Genomic DNA, 21,414 nt, shown 5'->3' on the forward strand with positions numbered 1-21,414 from the left:
GCTCCTTGTTCATTTAAGAACTCCTGTCATTCTCCTTGGAAATACCTAGTGCATGTCATTTATTCCCACCACCGTCATCAGCATTCTTTCATTTAGGTTGGTGCAGATAGGCAGAAAAATTAAATAACATAATCTGAAGTACTAATAATACTATAATTTTCAATGCAGCCTATTCCAGGAGTGACCATCTTGACTTAATGTTTTGATTGTGCTTCTTTATATTAGGTCGTTCCATAAAAGTGCTTTCAGGAAAGAAGTATTGACTAAATACATGGCATTTCATCTTTGTATCTTCATGAGATTTTAAAAAACTAATTTAAAAAAAAAACATAAAAACACATTGCACATTAAATTATGCAATGGTGCAATGGTCCTTTATAGGACCAATTTAATTTGAAAATCTCATCAGAAGTTTCTGGGTTTAGAATCTGTGGTCATCAGGATGGCTTCGTTCTTTTTCCCTGTTCTCTCTCTCTCTTCCCTTCTCTCTTCTGTTATTGCAGAAGAGGTCGTTTGCCCACTTTTAATCAGAAAAGTGCTTAACATTTTTTCACGGTAATTTCTCATTATTTTAACAATAAAAGCTAAAAAAAAAGAAGAAAGAAATCAGTCTTTGTTCTGGTATCTCTTACAGTGCTGATATGTTGAGCTTGCTTGCTTTTATAAAGAAAGCAAATAATGATGTAAATTTCTCAGGAGACCATGGTCATCTGATTTTCAGTTTATTCCAAATGAAGAATATGCTAATTAAAACAATTGTAATATTTTTCCTGCAATTATTTTTTAATTACAACTGACTTAATGAACTACTTCTGCATACTCAGTTCTCATGGGTGTGTTTGGTAAGTTAGAAGACTTGCCAGAGCAAAACTTCATCAAGGAAAACACTGGGAAAATCAGTGTTGTTTCAGAGCCAGTCGATCCTGAACCTTCACCAATCTGTGTAGTAGCATCAGTGGCCTTGAGGCAGTGAAAGGAATTGTCTTTTTCAACAACATTATGTATACCAATATTAATTTTTCTACAGCTGAGAATGTAGTTGAAATACACAGTTGTTTTACAATCCCTTTCAGTCATAAGAAATTGGAGCAATTAAATTCTGCTACATGACTTCTCAGCAGAAGTGAAAATAGCAAAACAATAATAATTGCCAGCACATGAAAGACGGGAATTGGTTATTTGATGTCTTTGAAGATTTATTAAGAAAGGACTTGTATTTCCACAAATCGCCTTAGAATTAACACTGAGAGCCAAAGCATGTAACGTGCTGTGTGCAATGGACCAAAAAGGTGACTTTTGTAGAAGAGTTCTTGAAAGGGACAAGAGCAGGGGGCCTGAAGTTTAGTAGATACAAGACAATGGTTTGTGTAGCAATTTTTAGCTGGGCAGGTAGAAGCCCCAGTTTAGAAATACACTGTGTTGAGTGTTAAACACAGTACAAATGTATTAATTTGTGTAAGTAAGAGACAACACCCAAGTTACAGAACGTATATGAGAAAATCATAAATCTGTTCTCTCCTACTGTGTATGTAACACAGAATCACAGGATAGGCTGAGTTGAAAGGGATCCAAAAGGATCATCGAGTTCAACTCCTGGTCCTGCACAGGACCATTTCCAAGTCACACCACATGACTGAGAGTATCACCCAAATGCTTCTCGAACTCTGTCAGCCTTGGTCATGTGACCGCTTCCCTGGGAAGCCTGTTCAGTACCCAGCCACCCTCTGGGTGAAGATCCTCTTTTTAATATCCAACCTAAACCTCCCCTGACACAACTTCAGGACATTCCCTTGGGTTCTGACACTGGTCACCACAGAGAAGAGACCAGTGTCTGCTCCTCCTCTTCCTCTCACAAGGAAGTTGTAACTGCAATGAGATCTCCCCTCAGTCTCCTCCAGGCTGAACAGACCAAGTGACCTCAGCCGCTCCTCATACGGCTTCCCCTCAAAGCCCTTCACCGTCTTCATTGCCCTCCTTTGGACACTCTAAGAGCTCAAGATCTTTCCTATGTTGCAGTGCCCAAAACTGCCACAATATTCAAGGTGAGGCAGCATCAGTGCAGAGCAGAGCAGGACAGTCCCCTCCTTTCTGGCAAGGAAAGTCACCCAGAAGGATAAGGGCACTTGACTTGGAAATGTCCCTTATTTCCTCAAAGAATAATTTGTCGTCCTGACTGGGAAGTTTTTAGTAAACTCCGATGATGACATACACATTATTTGTTGATTCTTACACAGAGGCTTTCAACTGTGTCATTGTCAGCTGTGAACTCCGTGCATTCTAACCCTTCTATTACGTACAGTGCCACCCCTCTGCTTCTGCCCTGCCTGTCTCTCCTGAAGAGCCTGTAACAATCCAACAGGCCTCTCCAGTCGCAGGACTCGTCCCACCATGTTTCACTTATGTCAGTGATATCACGTCTCTGGGACTGGGCAAGAGCTTTGAGCTCCTCTTGTATGTATGACTGATTAAGAATTTGGCCACTCTGTCAGTTTTATTAACTTCTCTTTTCTTTGGGGCTAAGCAGGGCAAAGGAAAAGAGAGTAGAGAGGGGCAGGAAAGGAGTGTGTACTAGGCAGCTGAATCAAAAGCTCAGACCTTTTTTCTGGAGCAGCTGAAAACACGGATTCCAGAAGGGACAGTTTGAACCATGCCATGCTCACCAAAATTAATATATACCTACCAAAAGTAAGTACCTTTCCAGAACAGAAACAATAGAAAGAGAGATCCTAAAAGCTCCAACATTTTGACTCTACCATCCAATACTGGCGTGTGTTTGAAATCATTGTCTGGAAGATGCCTTTGAAAAATACTGAAGTTTGGAAGTTTGTTGTCATGTGAAATGAATAAGCAGCATTTCTAAGCTTTCAGTGAGGGAAGCTGAGAGAAATGCAGCACAGTCTTTCACCTTACCCGCATGAACTCCAGAGTCAGGAAGCATACCATAAATGAGATGAACCGTCTCTCTCCTGACTGACCAGAGTGATCAGAGCCAGAAGAATGGAGGACTGTTATACCTAAAGGGCAGATGGTATCTCAAATACCTTTGCAGGCAATATTTGCCATGTACAAAACTCTGATGTGGCCAATAGACAAATGCATTGCTGCAAACAGAATGTCACTGTTTGCTGTTCTCAGTACCAAGGAATTCCAAGTATCTCCTATGCCCCCCCCACTAGAGAAGATCCTAATGTTCCACTGGATTAGAAATAAAGTGGTGCATTCTCAGCTCTCTGAATCTTTGAAGTAGACAGATGAGCTAGCGAAATTGTTTCAAATACAAATCTTCTAGCTGTTGGTTCATTGTACAAAGATTTTGAAGGGATTCTTCTAAATAAAAATAAAAGACTTAGATGATCTCCTAATTATTTTTCCACATTCATACAAGTGTACATTTCATAGTAGCCTCTCTGAATAGCAGTCATGGCTTTACAAAGCTTTTAGGAAATCTCTATTACTTTTTTGCCTCTCCTCTATCCTCTTAGATATATAGTCCTCCTTTGAAAAGGCTGTCACTTTAAACTGATGCATATTACAGTTCATAAATACGGATTATTCCATGCAGTTTTTGAGCTCTCCTAATTGCAATTCCCTGCCCTTTGTCAGAGTTTTCTCCAAAGAATCTCTTATAGCAAGTGAAATCTTCTTCAGCTTCTTGTGATGTTTCCAATTGAAAATGGGAATCCCTTGTCATGAGATTGTAAAACCAAAATAGAATTCACAACTCTGTCTGCAGGAGGAATATGATATCTGTTCACCTTGTGTTTGCGTGGAACTTCCCTGTTGATGGAGATTCTACCCGTCTATGTATCTACAAAACAGGATCACAGTGATCTGTTCTTACCTGATCTGTTCCTCAGGTGAAATGGAAGCACACTTGCTTAAATATCAGAAATACATGATAGGAAGATCAGATCTGACTGATTTGAGTTCTTAGTTCACAAATAAACATAATTATTGATGTTTGTTCATCCGTCTTCCCCATACCAAGTGAAACATAAAAAAAATAAAGCAGAATGAAGCAGTAATAACATTCTAGGCCTGCCTTGCTTCAGATGTATCCGGTTTAAGGACCTGATGAACTTGTTAAAACCTATCTTGAAGCATTCATTTCTTCTGGCATAGTAGATAAGAAGTAGATAACTCTCTATATAACTGTTTTCCAAATCCAAAGTATAAAATTACATAGTAAGGAAGTTTCATTTACTTGTTAAAGATGTGCCAACAACTGGGTGTGGTTCTCTGGTAAGGAAGAGTTTCCTACAATCTGTTTTTCCTGAGATTCTGACTAGACTGTTACCTGAACAGAATTTGGTATATTAATTACAGGACTAGAATGTGATAATTCCCACTAATATTAATGTATTTTCTGATCCCTTAGGCTCAAAAAGCTTTCTGTTTTCCTGTTTACAGTTCCTACACTCTCAACTTTATGTGTTTCTTTTGGTCTGGAGGATGTTTTTGAAAGCTGTACCATCTTAAATCCTTTTAGCTTGGTAAATTATTCCTCTTTATTAGATCATGCTAATATTTATTGTCATCATGCACATTATTACATGTATCTAAGAAAATGTCATTCATAGTATGTGTAACATATTTGAAAAGCAGAGCTGTTTGGTGCCTTAAGGGGATATCTACCTGCTGTATTTCAGAGAGGAGAACTGACCTTTATATTGCAGAGAAGCATCATGCTTTCAAGAATGGCAGAATTCTGTGTAAGCAACTGAAGATGTTACCAGCACCTCCTTGTGATTGCACTTCTTTCATAGGCTGTCCCCAGATCTGGCTTCCACAGAAGGGTTTCTGAGAGAACTTTTAATCCAACCCAAGCAAAATAAACAAGAACTCAACTACTCTACCCAAACTGGGGCAGTTGATTTGCCCTATAAGCAGATTAGAGGCCATTCTTACAGCAGCTCTTGCTGTGGAGCTGTTCAATGATACCTTCTATCTGAAGAGCAGCAGGGTGAGTGGTAATGTTTTCTGTTGCCACAGCTATTCAGTAGATGAAACTGTCCTCTAACTTTCATGTGATCCTAACAGAAGATAAATCCTTCAGGGTTTCTATGTGTAGAACTTGTGTGGCGTGACTTTTCAACCAGTTGTGTAAGAGTTTAATTGCATTAAACTGTGCCTCTCTGTCTCTGTGGGAGCTTCTGTCTCACAACTAGTTTATGATTCATACATTTTTCATAATAATATTTTTATTTATTTATTTGTATTTCTATAGTGAGAAAACTTAATAAAGTGTCATTTGTGATAGAGCATGAAAGTTTATAATTGTCTTCCAAGTTCATTCACTGCTTTTCCATCTCTGTGCTACTGCAGTCTGATGCTTGTTTTTCCTATAACTATATCTGAAATTGAGCAAGTGCTTTTGTGCATCCTGATAGCTTAATAAAGCTACACATTGACTCTCCTAGCAATCATAGTTAATTCATAGCAGGTTAATTTATTGTCCCAAATGCATATATGTTTCCAAAATGTCCTGAGCTGATATCTGGGGTCAGCCAACCTTTTGTACTCTGTGTCACTCAGGTGATCTGGCTTCTTAACGTGAATGCTGTTTTGGTAGAAGTATCAGCAATTACTTAAAATGCTAACAATTTGTCAGTTCCTATCTAAGGTAAGTGGATGTGAGTCATCTGAAGGTGGGGTCCATGCACATATGCAATTATTTATTCTACTGTAATGGATTCTTTGAAGTGTATCGTCTACATGGTACTACCATCAGTACTCCTTGTCTGCTACGATTTGACCTCTAGGAAAAAATTCAAGTGCCGAAAGAGATGTTTAGAACAACTTGGACACACTACTGTTTCTGGCCTCTTGCTACTTCACCAGAAAGACACGAGTTTCCAAGTTGTGTGTCACATCTGTCAGCCCTTGCCATCACCTTGGATATCCTATAGCGTCTAAAATGGCTGTATATGTCTGTGTATAGTCACCTGCATCTCTTATATTCTTTTCACAACATCTGCTTTTAAGCATTCTTGTGTGTAACATTACTTTTTAAAGCAACTACAGTTATTTGTGAAAAGTAAACAACTTTTAGAGATTCCCAGTCTGCCTCTAGAAAGTTATTATTCTTAGCTAAATCATTTTGCACATAATTGTGTAGATTTATTTTTTTAAGATCATTTATGTTTTGTAAATACTTTTCAAAAGAATTTATGTGGTTATCCTCTTACATTTGCAACCCCCAAATAAATCATTAGGAGAAAATAGATGTGGGTAATGTGTTTTTTATTCTTAAATTTTCCCCACTCGGTATTTATAACTAAAAGACTATGATTTTTAGTCATTAGTTTAAAAACAGTTACATGTGAGCAATTATATAAAATTTCAGTACATATTCCACTTGGGGTTGAAAAACTTTTCAGTTCTGGATGTAATCTTCCATGACTGTATGTACCTACATCTAGAACTGGACTGAAATTCTACAACCAGAGATATTTTTTAGACATTTTTCATTTTTATACACTCTTTGTCCCTACAGATTTGTTTCTACAGCCTAACAAGAGATTTAGCAAAAGCTAAATGAGGTCACTTGGGGCAGAGGGCCTTTATTTTACATTATGTCTTATGAAAGTACCAGTTCCACTCTTTCTGGATTTAAAACGTAAGTTGAAACAGAGCTTGTATGTGGAACGAGGAGAGGAGAGGCAAGCTGAAGTATCTTAAAAATACTGCTCAGATTGGAAACATTCTTTACCAAGGTTAGAAAAGAGAAATGAATGATCAGAGCAAAGGACAAAACATATATTTTGTTTGTTTTCTGCTTTTGTCTCATGCTTGGGGAAACTGAATTTTTACTTGGACAAACCCTTCCTTTCAAATGAAATTGTTGAGCAATATCTCCTTTTAGAAACATTATTCTAAAAATCATCCATTATTTTGCCAGTGTCTTTTGTCTTGAATATTAGTAAGTTTTGTTCCCACTTGGTGAAGTGGGAACTTGAAATTCCTTCTTTGCATTTGGTGTGTAAAATATCAAGAGTGGAACATTTAATGAGGTTTCATTACAGTCTTCCACAAAAGGATATGGTTTCAAGAGCTCATCTGTCACGTTCATAGTACTTTGCACTGGTTTTGGTTATTAAGTGTCACCCAGTTTTCCTCTTCCCTGCTGTACTACATTGTTAAATGAACATGTACTTTCTGAGCACAGCCACAACCCACTCAACTGCTAACTTTCTCCTGCAAGAAGAGATCATTACAGAATTTCTCAATGCAAGTATATGTGATCTTTCTGCAAAATTACGTTTTACATCTATTTCCATTCATGTCTTGAAAATTCTTCTGAAAGATTAACTGAAAGTTACAAAGAAATACTGAGTTGTTTTGTTTTTTATTTTTGGTGCATGGTAGAGCTGAAATATTCTAGTAGAATTTTAGCTTGAACAAGTGTATTGAATTTGTCCAGTGTTTCACCTGAGGGATGTTGACCATTATCTTATCTGTCTGATATTTTTAGTCCATAAACGTGTTAACATTTTAGTTTTCTGAACGATTCTTATTTTAATGTGGGGGTATAAGGCAGACTCTTGTGCTGTAAAATGTGGTGATTCGTGAGAGCCTGTCTGTCATTAAGATGTCTAGGAACCATGCCTTATATAGTCACATAGAAAGAAATTCTCATGGAAACGGCATTATGGAGGTGGCAGCTGCAGCTCTTTATTTTTGTCTATGTTGAATTTTGCAGTAAAAACTTAACCCTTTCTGTGATTGATGCAAAAGTTACATTTATGTCCTCCTCAAGTACAGAATATATGTATATCCAAACAAATTTCTGAAAATGTACAGAAGAGTCAAAACAGCTTAATAGGAGTTAAAATTAACTCTGTTTTTACCAGATTACACTGCTATTTCTGAAAATTTGGGCAAGAACTATATTTGGGTATTATAATGTGATTAGAATTAGCAGTAATTACTGACTAATATCCTTCCTCACTGAAAGCTTTTTTCTTCATTAGAGGTTGGCAAGCAATGTGCAGAAAACACCATATGGAGATATCTTTCCCCTGAAATCTTTCTCAACTTTTCTGTTCCTAATAAGTCATTGTGAAACAGATGAGTAAAATGTGGACAGTGAAAATATGAAGGTACAGCTAGTGAGGCAGCAAAACCCTTCAGTACACAGTCAAGTGCAGACTGTGATGTTAAGGGGGTGTATTGGAGGTTGTGAAGCTAGTAAGGGCAAACATAACCCACAGAGACACTCAGTGTGATTTCTAAGGGACTGTATGTTTTTTGAGAAGCTGGCAGTTTTGGAACCTGGGCGCAGAGCCTGGAGACCACCAACACCAACCTTGCCAACCACATCCTGGTGGTTTCTTTAGATTTAGGAAGAAGCAGAAGAAACTGTAATGTGGCTGGATGCTATTGCTCCTTTTCTGTGTTGTTGCTGGTGACAGAAGAAGCCCACATTCTTCAATAGTTGCTTAGTAATCGTGTTGTTATATTTCCCACATAGGTCTGTGGTACCTTGCTGTAATTTTTACTAGTGAGAAAACATTGCTCTGCCTCATCTAGGATACCAACAGCCAACATATTGTCATCAAAGAGCTGGAGCTTGGTCGAAGCACCGTGTTGCTTGCTGTGTGAAACAATGCCTTCCTGAATATTGCTATTTCAGTTTTTAAATACTATGAATTTTCTGCCTTACACATTTTCTTGCTGATCATCCCATTTGGTATTACTTTGGCAATACAATTGATATCCTCACTACTGAAGGTATTCCAATGTCTCCAGAGCAATCTTTACTATGCAAATAAGACTTCTTTGTTTACCATTCTTCTCTAAGAGGGTAGTCTGCAAATATTACTCAGTTTTGACTGTTCATTTTATCAATCAACTGAGTGTGGAGAAAAGGGAGTTGAAAATACATTTTTGGGCAAATATTACACGTGCAGAGTGTGATGCTTAAAACATCTTTTTGGATCAAATGAAAGCAGAACTTGAATAGATTAATACTGCATGTGTCACAATACAGTTGTTACCATAGCTATAGAACAATTTTCTCATGGATTTTTATTTTACATTAGAAACTTGTGCCATGGCAACAGCAATGCCTGTGAAAGATCTAGCTCTGTCATTATAATTTGTCTATTACAGCTCTTTTCATTAATATTATTAACAACTGTTATTCTCCTGAATGTACTTTAGTTTTGAACATGGAATCTCTTGAGATGTAAATGGGAATAAGATGATTTCCAACTTTACATGAATGCAAAATTCACAGTATTCAGTATGCCTCTGATTTTCTTAATGTGCTCCACAGTCTTGGAGTCAGATTCAGAAAAAAATTATGTGAGTTTGATGAAGCATCTGTAAATTATAACTCTCAAATACTGAAAGTGAGAAATGGTATTCCATAGAGTTCTATATATGTACCATGAGCAACTGTGCTGTGGTGCATCAGTGTGAAAATAAATAGCTGATTGAATTGCAATCTGCTGCCTAAATACCAGTTTGGTTGTATATAAACTGGTGATAATAGCAATATGTATCTGTGGCTTTCAGATTATGGCAGAACTGAATTTATTTGTAGTTACAAATGTAAATGTTTTCCATGTAACACAGATACAGCAGTATCACAGTGATTTTCAGAAGTAATCCACTCGGATAAGCTGTACGTGCACTTGTAATAACACTAAAGTTATGTAGAAATGACATCTGTTTATGTTTTGGTATTTATGATACTATTTACAAGTAAAAAGATAAAGTGGTAAGAAAAGCAGTATCTGGTGAGGAAGTAAGATTTTTTTCTATTGGCTTTTTTTCTTTTTTATGATTACAAAAATAAATGTACTTGCAAAAACAAAAAAAACCTTATTTATAAGCAGAAAGATTCTCTCCACTGGGATTCAGTCCAAGAGTTTGAGCTTCCCCTATTAAGTCTCCCTTGTATCTCCACCCTCTTTCTTAAAGTCTCTTCTCAGAAGGTTTACTCAAATGCTTGTGAGAGAGCAAAACTGGTATCGTTAAATGACTGTTCACTGACTAGAGACCTGTGCAATGTAATTGTATATCATATAATTTCTTCGTACCAGTTAAGTTGGCTGAAACAAATAAAAATAAGAATCTTATTTAGTGTTCAATAGCATATGATGAAGTTAGGATATAGAACACAATAGAAATGGAGAGTCCAAATTTCTCCTATATATCTGTAGATTTAAAGTTAATTTTAACCAATCAGAACATTGATCATTAGTATAAGCAACTTAATGAAATGTTTTTTTTCAATGCCCAGCAGTATTCAAAAGACCAAGAATTACTGTGATATGTTTATAAAACAGGCAGAAATTAATACATAAAATATTACATTTTATGCATTACTACTGAGTCTCAGTGGAAATATTTATGTCAGTATCAGTTTTCTTGAAATTTTTGACAGAAATGTGCAACAATAAAAAGACATCAGTCTCAGATATGGGTAATTACTAAAAGCTAAGAAATATTCTTTTTTATTAAAGTTGCCTATTTTAGCAAAGATATAGGAGTAGTATTATATTATTCTGTTTGAAGTTTTTCATATTTAGGTTCACAGAATCAGAGAATCACAGAATATGCCTAGTTGGAAGGGACCCAAAAGGATCATGGAGTTCAACTCCTGGGCCTGCACAGCGACATCCCCAAGAGCCACACCACGTGACCGAGAGTATCATCCAAATGCTTCTTGAACTCTTTCAGCCTTGGTCATGTGACCACTTCTCTGGGAAGCCTGTTCAGTACCCAGCCACCCTCTGGGTGAAGAACCTCTTTCTAATATCCAACCTAAACCTCCCCTGACACAACTTCAGGACACTCCCTTGGATTCTGACACTGGTCACCACAGAGAAGAGATCAGTGCCTGCCCCTCCACTTCCTCTCACAAGGAAGTTGTAACTGCAATGAGGTCTCCCCTCAGTCTCCTCTTCTCCAGGCTGAACAGACCAAGTGACCTCAGCCGCTCCTCATACGGCTTCCCCTCAAAGCCCTTCACCATCTTCATTGCCCTCCTTTGGACACTCTAAGAGCTCAAGATCTTTCCTATGTTGCAGTGCCCAAAACTGCCACAATATTCAAGGTGAGGCCGCATCAGTGCAGAGCAGAGCAGGACAATCCCTTCCCTCGATTGGCTGGCGATACTCTGATGCTCCCAGGACACAGTTGGCCCTCCTGGCTCATCAGCCACTGCTGATTCATATTCAACTTGCTGTCGACCAGGACCCCCATGTCCCTTTCTGTGGCACTGCTTTCCAGCATCTCAGTTCCTCAGTCTATATGTACATCCAGGGTTGCCCCATCCCAGGTGCAGAATCCAGCACTTCCCCTTGTTGAACTTCATATGGTTGGTGATTGCCCAGTCCTTTGATTTGCCAAGGTCTCTTTGCAGGGTTTCTGTGCCTTCAAGGGAGTCAACAGCTCCTCCCAGTTTTGTGTCATCTGCAAACTTACCTAGTATCCCTTCCAGTCCTGCATCCAAGTCATTTATGAAGATTTTGAAGAGCACAGGGCCTGAGATGGAGCCCTGTGGAACCCCACTAGTGACAGGTCTCCAGTCTGATGTCACCCCATTCACTATTACCCTCTGTGCTCAACCTGTGAGCCAATTGCTCACCCATGGCATGATGTGTTTATGCAGCTGTGTGCTGGACGTTTTGTCCAGAGTGATCCTGTGAGAGACAGTATTGAAAGTTTTACTGAAATCCAAAGTGATTACATCAACTGGCTTCCCTTGATCAGCTAGGTGGGTTACCTTGTCATAAAATCAGGTTTGATAAGCAGGACTTTCCCCTCACAAAGCCGTGCTGGCTGTGACCAATGACTGCATTGTCCTGCAGGTGTTTTTCAATACCTCCCAGAATAATCTTCTCCATAACTTTACCAGGCACTGAACTGAGACTGACTGGCCTGGAGTTTCCACAATCTTCCTTCTTGCCCTTCTTGAAAACTAAGCCAGTGTTTGTGAGCTTCCACTGAATTGGGAGCTCTCTGGATTCCCAAGACCACTCAAAAATCCTCAAAAGAGGTTTTGTGATGACATCTGTCAGCTCTCTCAGGATTCTTGGATGAATCCCATCAGGCCTCATGGTTTTGTAGGGATCCAACTGGAGCGGCAGATCCTGCACAAGTTCGGGGTTGATTGGGAGTTGATCATTTCTTCCTACAGCAGCAGGCAACATCTGTAAATTCCTCCTATGTCACTTGACCTTGCTTCCACTGGGCATACACCTTCCTTTTCTTCCTTATTTTCAAGAGAAGATCCCTGCTCAGCCAAGCCGGCCTTCTGCCTCACCTGCTTGACTTTTTGTGGATTACCTGCTCCTGTGCCCTTAGGAGGTGATGTTTGAAAAGTGACCAGCACTGATGGACTCCGGCACCTGCAAAAACATTTTACCAGGGGACCTTAGTTCTTGAGACTGAGATCTTTGATATTCACATGAGCAATGAAGACACATAGTTTTAGTTTTAGATAACGGTGCAGTTTGGAGAGGTTATTAAATATCTTATTTTTCAGGTCTTAGGTCAAGAAATGCTGACTTGGAATAAGAAAGAAAAGCATACTCTGGGAAATTATTTTATGGTTATCTATTGAGGGGTTTATTTTTTTCCTTCTATGATTTCTGTAGAACATTATAGTGAGTGGTAGGCTAATATACTACTTAGATCAGTGGTATTGTCCATCTCTGTGCTTTCCTTATTTCCTGAACATAAAAATATTAAGCATTAACTGCATCAAGAAGCTAAAATAATAATACAAGTCTATATTTAAAGAGCACTAGATTTAACAGTTGTTAATTCAAAATATTCAGAGTTGTAATTGCATCATGAAAGTGTTGGTTGGAAGGCACATCCAGAGGTCATCTAGTCCATCCTCCTGTTTTGAGCAGGACTGTCGTCATGAGATCAGACATGTCTTTCCTAGACAGGTCTTTAAACCCTCCAGATGTGGAGGTGCCACCACTCTGGATAACCTGTTCTAGGGCTGCAGTGCAGCATGCAATGCTGCTTGCTTCTTAACCTTTATCATGACCACATGATGTCTTTTTCCTGGCGATCCCAGTCTTTTTTGTTGCTCGATATAGATGTTGTTTGCATTGCTCAAAATCATGGGGTGAAGAAGGCATAACTATGAGATCTTCGCATACTTTGTCTCATAATTAAGAAAGCTCTTATTGAAAGCAAAAATTACCAAAGAGAAGAACCGACAGCAGAGTCAGCTGAACACCACAGAGAGAATACTCTGCCAGAGCTTTTGTTACACTGATCAAGACAGACCAAAGTTTATCCAAGTAGTCATTAACAGTGTTCCTTGTTTTTTTGAGTGCTGACTTTGACACACTAGGGGTCTGATTTGTTTGAGCTACTGAAGTCAGTTGCAACTGGGCTTTTTCAAATGCAATTTCAAATTGGATGCCCAAACTCTTGTACGTTTTCAGCATTATATCCTTGTGCCTTATCTCCTGTTTATCAAATTAGTATATTATCCTATTATAACCTCACCCTAAAAAGATACATGAGTTCATGTTTGTGAACCCTTTAGATAATGGACATCATTAAAAAATTGAGGAGCTATTGAATAGCTTGATGTACAGGGAAGAATTTATAGGCTGTGCAGTAAGTAGGTATTAGGACCACTCCTCTTTAAAAAAAGAATATAAATCCCTGGGGGTACTTAAAAGATGTTAAGATGTGACACTTAGGGACTTGGTGTGCAGTTGTGGGGCCCTCAGTTCAGGAAGGATATTGAGGTGCTGGAGCAGGTCCAGAGAAGAGCAGCGAGGCTGATGAAGGGACTTGAACACAAGTCCTATGAGGAGAGGCTGAGGGAACTGGGGTTGTTTAGCCTGGAGAAGAAGAGGCTCAGGGGAGACCTCATCACTCTCTACAACTCCCTGAAAGGAGGTTGGAACCAGGTAGAGGTCGGTCTCTTCTCCCAGGCAACCAGCAGTAGGGCAAGAGGGCACAGTCTTAAGCTGTGCCAGGGGAGGTTTAGGTTGGATATTAGGAGGAAATTTTTTACAGAGAGAGTAATCAGACACTGGAATGGGCTGCCCAGGGAGGTGGTGAATTCACAGTCCCTGGAGGTTTTTAAGATGAGACTGAATGTGTCACTTAGTGCCATGGTCTAGTAACCACGGCGGTGTTGGATCAAGGGTTGGACTTGATGGTCTCAGAGGTCTTTTCCAATCCAGTTGATTTTATGATTCTATAGTTCTGTGACTTGGTTTTGTGGTGGACTTAGCAGTGGTAGAGTAACAGTTGAACTTGATCTTAGGGGTCTTTTCCAACCTAAACAGTTCTATGATACTACGAAAATATTGAGGAGCTGCTTTTTCACTAAGCAGACTTCATTCTGAACACTAAGTGAAACAGGCAGGGTGTTTTTGAAAGCTAGTAGTGATCATATAAAAAGTGAAATACAGTGCTTGCTAACACATGAGAAGATTAATGGTTGCACACGCAACCTTTGTTTTAATCTTTCCTAACTTCACTGAAGTATTTGTCTGGGTATTTTAAAGATGAAAGCTGTACCTAGAGTAGATTATGTATATACTTATATGTACACAATGCCATAACTGTAGTGAAAGAACAAACTGAAAAAGGCTCATACAATATAGTTGGAGTCTTTGAATACATTGTAAACTGCTGCCACTTTGACTAACAAAACAACCAGAAGTAACGTTTTGATATGCTGTCACTGCATCACTGCTAGAAAGTAAGACATACACACACACACTTTCTAGTGGTCACTACATATACTTACTGACCACAGAGGAATGAGAGTTCTCAGTAAGAACTTATTTTGTTTACAGTAGTAAATTGAACAAAATCAGGGCATGAGATGACATTGGTTCTTGGCAGTCTGTACTGTTAAATTGTTTGGGTTTTTGCAGGGTTTGGCCAATACTGAGTACCCACCTAGAGAGTATCCAAACAAAGTGCAAGTTTTAGCTGAGGCCAGAGACCATTCCCAGTAATTGTTTGGATGGGCCAGCTCTGTCTTGAGAAGCAGAAGAGTTTAAGCTAAAGGGCATGAATCTAGTAATTCCTTTAGATCCTAATAGTAGCTGTTGACCAGTATTATTTAGTAGTATAGATGTAGCAAAGATATTAGTGAAGTTAATGTAGATATTAGTGAAATTCTTGCAGTCCAGGTCTGTAAGCTTTTCTCTCTTCTGATTTATTCTTCCTGATTTACTTTGCCCTGACAAAAACATTTATATCTTAAATGAGTTGAATACACAGCTATAAGACACATCTCTGGAACACCAGAATGGGATTCAGCTCATGAATGAGATATCTAAATGTAGGCATCTGAACACAAAATGGATGCTGTCTCCCGTAATAGTCATTGGCAGTCTAGTTAACACAGTTTAGAGTGCAAGGAGTTATAAGATCCATTGATTTTATCTGTCTGATCTCTGACTGTGGTGGAAGCTCACATACTTCTTACCCATGTGGATATGTAAAATGAGATGTCTTAATCTGGAATAGAATCTCATCTACTGAGTTTTTTATTAAAAGGAAAACCACTAAAGCCAATAATTATTTGCATCATTTATTTCTTATTTTAAATTCACCTTCAAAATTGCAGACATACATATAATCGAGCAACTTTCAGAAATCAAAGAAAGTGAGAATGCTTGTCCTCCTTTTCTCCTGCTTTTTTCCACCAAACCAACTTTTTCTGCATTTATTGGTCCCTTAAGCTGTGTCATGTCCTACATTTAACCTTTCTCCATAACAGCTCACATCTTTTTAGTTGCAAAATGTCTGAAGTGTGTATTCTAGTCAGTTGTTTCCCAAAGAAGAAAAGTGTATTTTCTTAGGTTGCACTCTTAAGCTTGATTAGAATTTTATCATGATATTTTAACAAATAATAAAAACATTTAATTTTATTTTTTTACGCTGCTGACTAGTAAAAGAGTTGATGATGTTTTGAAGAAAAACAAAACACTGAAGCAAATAGAACACTGCTTTCTTTTAGAAGTCATATTTTGAGATTTAGTTGTGGGTTTTATTGCAAGCAGATATTTTAGCTAATAGGAGAAAACTGCTCAATTTCTTTGCAAATTATGACATGATTTATGTTTCATTTCTTCTGGTAGCTACTGCTGTGCATATAGTCCTACACTTGGAGTCTATATATGAACATAAAACTTCTAGCAAGAATGAGATGAATGTATTTATCTTTAATTAAGTAGTTATAGAGATGTGACCATTAGCGGGGACACAGTTATTCTGAGTAAAATTTACTAACTTAATGCTATGTGGATAAAGTGATGTTAACCACACCAACATTTTCTATGAGGCAGCATAGGTAGAACAAGTCTTTTTTTTTAGCCTCCTACTTCTTACAGCAGCAGGCATAAAAAATAGTTATAAACTTTTAATAATTGACTCTGAAGTGTACCAAAAAGTGCATTTTTCTGTAGTTCCTTTTTGTGTCTATATCTTCTAAATTACATATAAAGCTTGTTTCAAAAAACTAGTTTTTATATTCTTTTTTCCCAATGGTTGCTATTACTAGTCTCAGAAGTTCCTAGAAATAAAAAGAACACTCAGATCTATTCTTTAACAACTGTCAGTAAAAAAGCATCATAGTGTAAATTCACTATTATTATAATGACTATAAAATGAAAAATTACTAAAAATGCTTCTGGCAATACTGGTTCTTCATGTATTTTACCACCTACAAAATAACTACCTAATTCATCATACGAAACTGTATATAATAACTGTATATATAATTTTTACACATTTCAACTCAATAACAAATTAAAAGAGACACCATTATGATGATGCAATAACAATGGCCTATTTTATAAATTTGTTTTTTCATGGAATTTATGTGTAGCACTGAGCATTGTTTGTTGTTCTTCAACCAGTCAGGGTAAAATAGTCGAGTTTAAGGAGAGATTTATTTTTTTTTTAAAGAAACTAATAAATCAGTTCGTTGCATATTTATCTTTTGTTTCTTTACATAAGAACCAAGCAGCATACAAAAGTAATGTTGAGGAGAGTAAAGGTTTTGTGGTTTGCAGTATTTTATCATCCTGTTCTTCTTTACAATGTACTCTCTCGTTTCAGAGCAACTTTGCCAGCGTGAAACATCCACTGAAAGTGAGTTTCCAGAAGGACACCCCGCTGAGCAGTTTGCAGGTTTACTTCATGGATCATCACCTGCATGTGACCCACCTGAAAATCCACTCCAGCTGTACAGCAAAGTAAACCTGTGCAGTGGTCCGCTAGAGAAAAGCATTTTGAGCAAGAGCACAGTGCAGCAGATACAGCTACGAAAAGAAAGCAGCTCTGATCCTCCTGTTAAGAAAAAAAAACCACCAATTGTAAACAGAACCATATTTCATACTAAAAATAAACCAGTAGAAAATCATACACTGGTTGGTGCCCCAAGGATAAGTGAACAATGGGATATTAGCACTGGGGGATTTGTGGAGCGAGCATGCACACTTGGGAGAATACGATCCTTACCGAAGACTTTGCTTGAAATGCATCTGTGCAAAAATGTTTCTAAATCTGATTCTAATCTTATCACCCGTCCACCAAATGACAAAAAAGCAAGAAGCAATTGGAGTGAACCCACACCAAATCAACAGTGCTCCAAAGGGAATTCAGAGAGAACACCTTCTTTCACATCAGAATGGGAAGAAGTAAGTTTTGTTCATTTTTTAAGTACTAGCAAATGGTCTTGTGAAGATGCTGTTATTGTTTTCAGTTTCAGAGATGAAATAAAAAGTGAATCTTTCACACTGCAAATCTTCAAAGGGAATGTCACAGTGTAATGCAGGGTAGTTCAACAGCTGGCACAAAATGCAAAGCATTTCTATTCCAATGCTGCCCACTCAATAAAGTCTATTGTTTCCATAGTGAATGAAGTTAACCAGAAGTAATTCTGTAATTTGTTGTGGCATTGAAATTATTGTCTACTAAAGCCCTCACCACTGACACTAATAAAATTGGTAAAATCCTTTGTAACTATGCCCATTATTTACATATTTGCTAATTATTTCCCACCATGGCTGTGTCTGCCAGCAAGAGAGAGGAAAAAATGGCGGGAATAGAGAATTACATTCTACAAACCCTCCCTGTATATCATATCCTCTAACTGGTATGTAGCCTGTGTACAAAATGCTTGGCACATACCTGACTTGTGTGAAGTGGGAATACACTTATAGCTGCAATAAATTCGGGACTATGTCCACATAAACATAAATGTCCACACTGAATTTGTAATGCACATGCTTGCTCATATGAGAGACTTTATTTTAGGTTTAGAACTCAATTTAAAATAATTCTTAGGCACCTTATGTTTAGCTTTTTTTCTCCTGTGCTGAATTTCAAGAATGTAAAAGGTTCTTCATAAACACAGAAGTTCCCATCGCATTGGAGTGAATTAAGAGGGTAAAATATCTTTCGTGCCCCTACAGAGAAGTGAGCATTTCTCTTTAAAACAACTGCACAGGGGAAAAGTATCTATCTCCAGGGTGCTTTTTCATTCAGAAAGAACACAGAGGTTGATTATGTGATTGGTTATTTTTCTAGAAAAAGGTTTTCAGCTCATCTAGATGTCTAGGTTTTCAGCTCATCTAGATGTCTAATTTGATAGGGCATCTAAAGGTAGTTTCTGTTTTAAAGGAGACAGTTTCTCAGTGGAAATACACTAAGGATCAGGTTTCAATCTTTATAACTTTGTTACATTATTATAAAATCCTGTCCTCTAAAAAATTAGAGTCAGTTCCAAGTTTACCTCTCTAGGGGAGCATCAAGGTTCGATTGTTCTTAAGAGTAAAAGAATGCAGTTCATATATATTAAAAAAAGGTATGGATTCCCAATCTGCAGATTCTGTCATAAGTGCTAGATTGTCTCCTGTCACCAGTGACTAATACATACTTTTTCTACTAGTCCTAATATTAAGCTTAGTAAAATATGCTTCTCTGTGTCTGCCTTCTTAGTCCACACCAGCGTTTTGATTCACTTTTTGTTCTGTCCTGTTCTTATAGAAAATAAAATAGGTAAAATGGTTTTGACATAGTAAGTTCAATGTGCTTTAAAAACATGTAAATAAGTTTTGGGATCAATGCAGTGCTGTTTCACAGAGAATATCATTCTGCAGTGTGTGGAGGGACAACAATGTTTCATACCTACTGAGTAGCCTTGGGGCAGATGAAAAAAAGGGAGCTAGGAAATTCTCTGGACATCTTACTTGAACAATTGCTTTAATACTTAAGAACACACAAAAAATATTTTTATTCATTAATATTACTGCTTAAATAGACCACTAGTGATAATACCTAGATGGCATCAGTATGAAAGGAACTCTACTGTAGAAAAAGAAATACTAGTTCCAAGCTTTAGCTTTTGCTAGCATAAAAATATTGCAAAATAAAAATCAAAGTGGAGAAATTAATTTTCACCTTTGATTTTTGCTTTTTGCTATTTTGATTATTGTTTTCTGAATGAGAGTAACAATGCCATAAATTGATGCATGAAAATTAAAATAAAATAATGAAGATGGGATCCATCAGTTGTTTTCACTGTTGTCTCTTTTGTAGATTGATAAAATCATGAGTTCAATAGATGCTGGAATTAATACTGGACTGGGGGAGATGAGTGATCACACTACAAGTAAGGAAAAACAACCAACTATTGTTTAATTTTGGTTTGATTGTCTATAGGGAAACTGTGGATAAGACATTTGTAAGTAACTCATTGTGGTGAAATCATTTGTAGGTATTTTGAATAACCATGAACAGAATCAATGTTGTTTAATGTTAGAGATGCATTAGGCCCAGTATCCTGGAGCTGTTGCTTTAAATAGCATAATGGAGTTATTGATGTTGTTTTGAAATCTTCCAGAAAAAATACTCCATTAATGTCTTTGTACTGAAGCCTTTCTTCTATGGGGATATTTTACAGTCTTTTTCAGCTGAGGTTTTATTTGGAATGATGGGACTCTGAGTATATATAATCCAATAACTGCTGACACTTTTTGAAACATTTTATTATCTAATACTGCTTCGAAGAAATATTTGGCACAGGGCTGAAAATGTTGCTGACAGCCAGGGACTGGTGTTAGCAGTGATGAGAAAAACCTTCCCTACCATGGTGGATTCTAAGAACTCTAAGTCATGCCTAGCCTGTTGGTCTGCCAGCATAAACCTGTGCAACTGTGCTGATAAGAATTTTGAAATCATTTTACTACATCTTCTCCCTAACTCATGGAAAGAAAACTTACTTGAATGTCTGAATAATTTAGCGTGGGGCAAAGCAATGTTAACTCGCCTGTACTCCCCTGCTAAAGATTGCATTGGGTTTATGTATTGGGCAGGAGGTTATGTACCTTATTGCTTAAAATTTGAAAAAGAATATATTTTAACAACTGTCCATTTTATGGAACTTTATATGTATATAGGATGAAACTGTGTCTCATCAATTAAATAGAATTGACACAGCTATTTTCACTTGTACAGTGAAAAGGGACTCTAGGTAAAAGAGAAAACTGATTTGTATACAAATATAATTGCAGATAAAACAAGCAGATTCAGATTGTTTTTTTCCTAAAAATAATGAAGGGCAATATAATGAAAAGTGCTAGACATGTACTGGCAGTCTGTTCTTTGTTTCTGAAACTTACAAGTTTTGAAAGTAGAATTATTCATAGACGAACTCTAGGTTAGGAGATAGTTAATAATTTCCGAATGTATTATAAGTAATTCAGGATTTGTTGCTTATTATGTTTTATCATGGTAGTTGTATTGGGTCGGTTTGAGATGGAGTTCATTTTTGCACAGCAGCACTCATAGTGCTGTGCTTTGCTTTGGTAGCTAGAAAGGTGTTCACCTTTAAAACACCCCAGTGTTTGGCTACTGCTGAGCAGTGCTTGCACAGCACCAAGGCTGCCTCTCCAACATTCCTCCCTCACCAGTAGACTGGGGGTGGGCAAGATCTTGGGAGGGGACATAGCCAGGACAGGCGACCCAAGCTGCAGAGGGATATTCCATACCATACAGTGTCTGCTCAGCAATAAAAGCTAAGAAAAAGGAGGAGGAGCTGGATATCACCTGTAGATGAGAAGTAGACCATAAATAGTTTCCCTTTGGTTTCACATAGGCCTTTGCTTTTGCTTTATTAAACTGCCTTTATCTTGACCCAAAAGGAGGGGGTTTCCATCTCATTTCCTCCCCTGCCCTGTCCTGCTGAGGGCAGTGATAGAACAGCTTGGTGGATACCTGGCATCCAACCAAGGTCAGCTTACCACAGTAGTACACAGGCACCAAAAGTAAAATCAGGCATCCATTAAGAAGTTGCACAGCAAGTAAGAGGTATGAAAAGGAGACAAAAACAACAGTATGTGTATGCAAAGTTGCATAACTTAGTGATGTATGAATACCACTCTCTCCATT

At 37.7% G+C, this 21,414-nt stretch overlaps 1 protein-coding gene and 1 long non-coding RNA gene across 2 annotated transcripts in view; both read left to right on the forward strand.

Annotated features, from left to right (window-relative positions):
* LOC113997404 (ankyrin repeat and sterile alpha motif domain-containing protein 1B-like) overlaps positions 1 to 21,414 on the forward strand; it is a gene marked incomplete at its 3' end in the record, with an annotated part of 224,260 nt that overhangs the window by 183,560 nt on the left and 19,286 nt on the right. The window contains exons 13-14 of the mRNA XM_027739205.2: positions 17,080 to 17,660; positions 19,564 to 19,636. Of these exons, the coding sequence (XP_027595006.2) occupies positions 17,080 to 17,660; positions 19,564 to 19,636 (654 nt within the window). The remainder of the gene's footprint in view (positions 1 to 17,079; positions 17,661 to 19,563; positions 19,637 to 21,414) is intronic.
* LOC113997359 lies at positions 2,331 to 3,910 on the forward strand. The gene is made up of 3 exons (XR_005564556.1): positions 2,331 to 2,401; positions 2,525 to 2,685; positions 3,734 to 3,910. It is a non-coding gene; the product is annotated as an uncharacterized LOC113997359 (long non-coding RNA).

Source organism: Pipra filicauda, unplaced genomic scaffold, assembly GCF_003945595.2.
Source record: "Pipra filicauda isolate LSUMZ 115617 unplaced genomic scaffold, ASM394559v2 scaffold334_size1588553_pilon, whole genome shotgun sequence".
In the NCBI taxonomy this organism is placed as follows: domain Eukaryota; kingdom Metazoa; phylum Chordata; class Aves; order Passeriformes; family Pipridae; genus Pipra; species Pipra filicauda.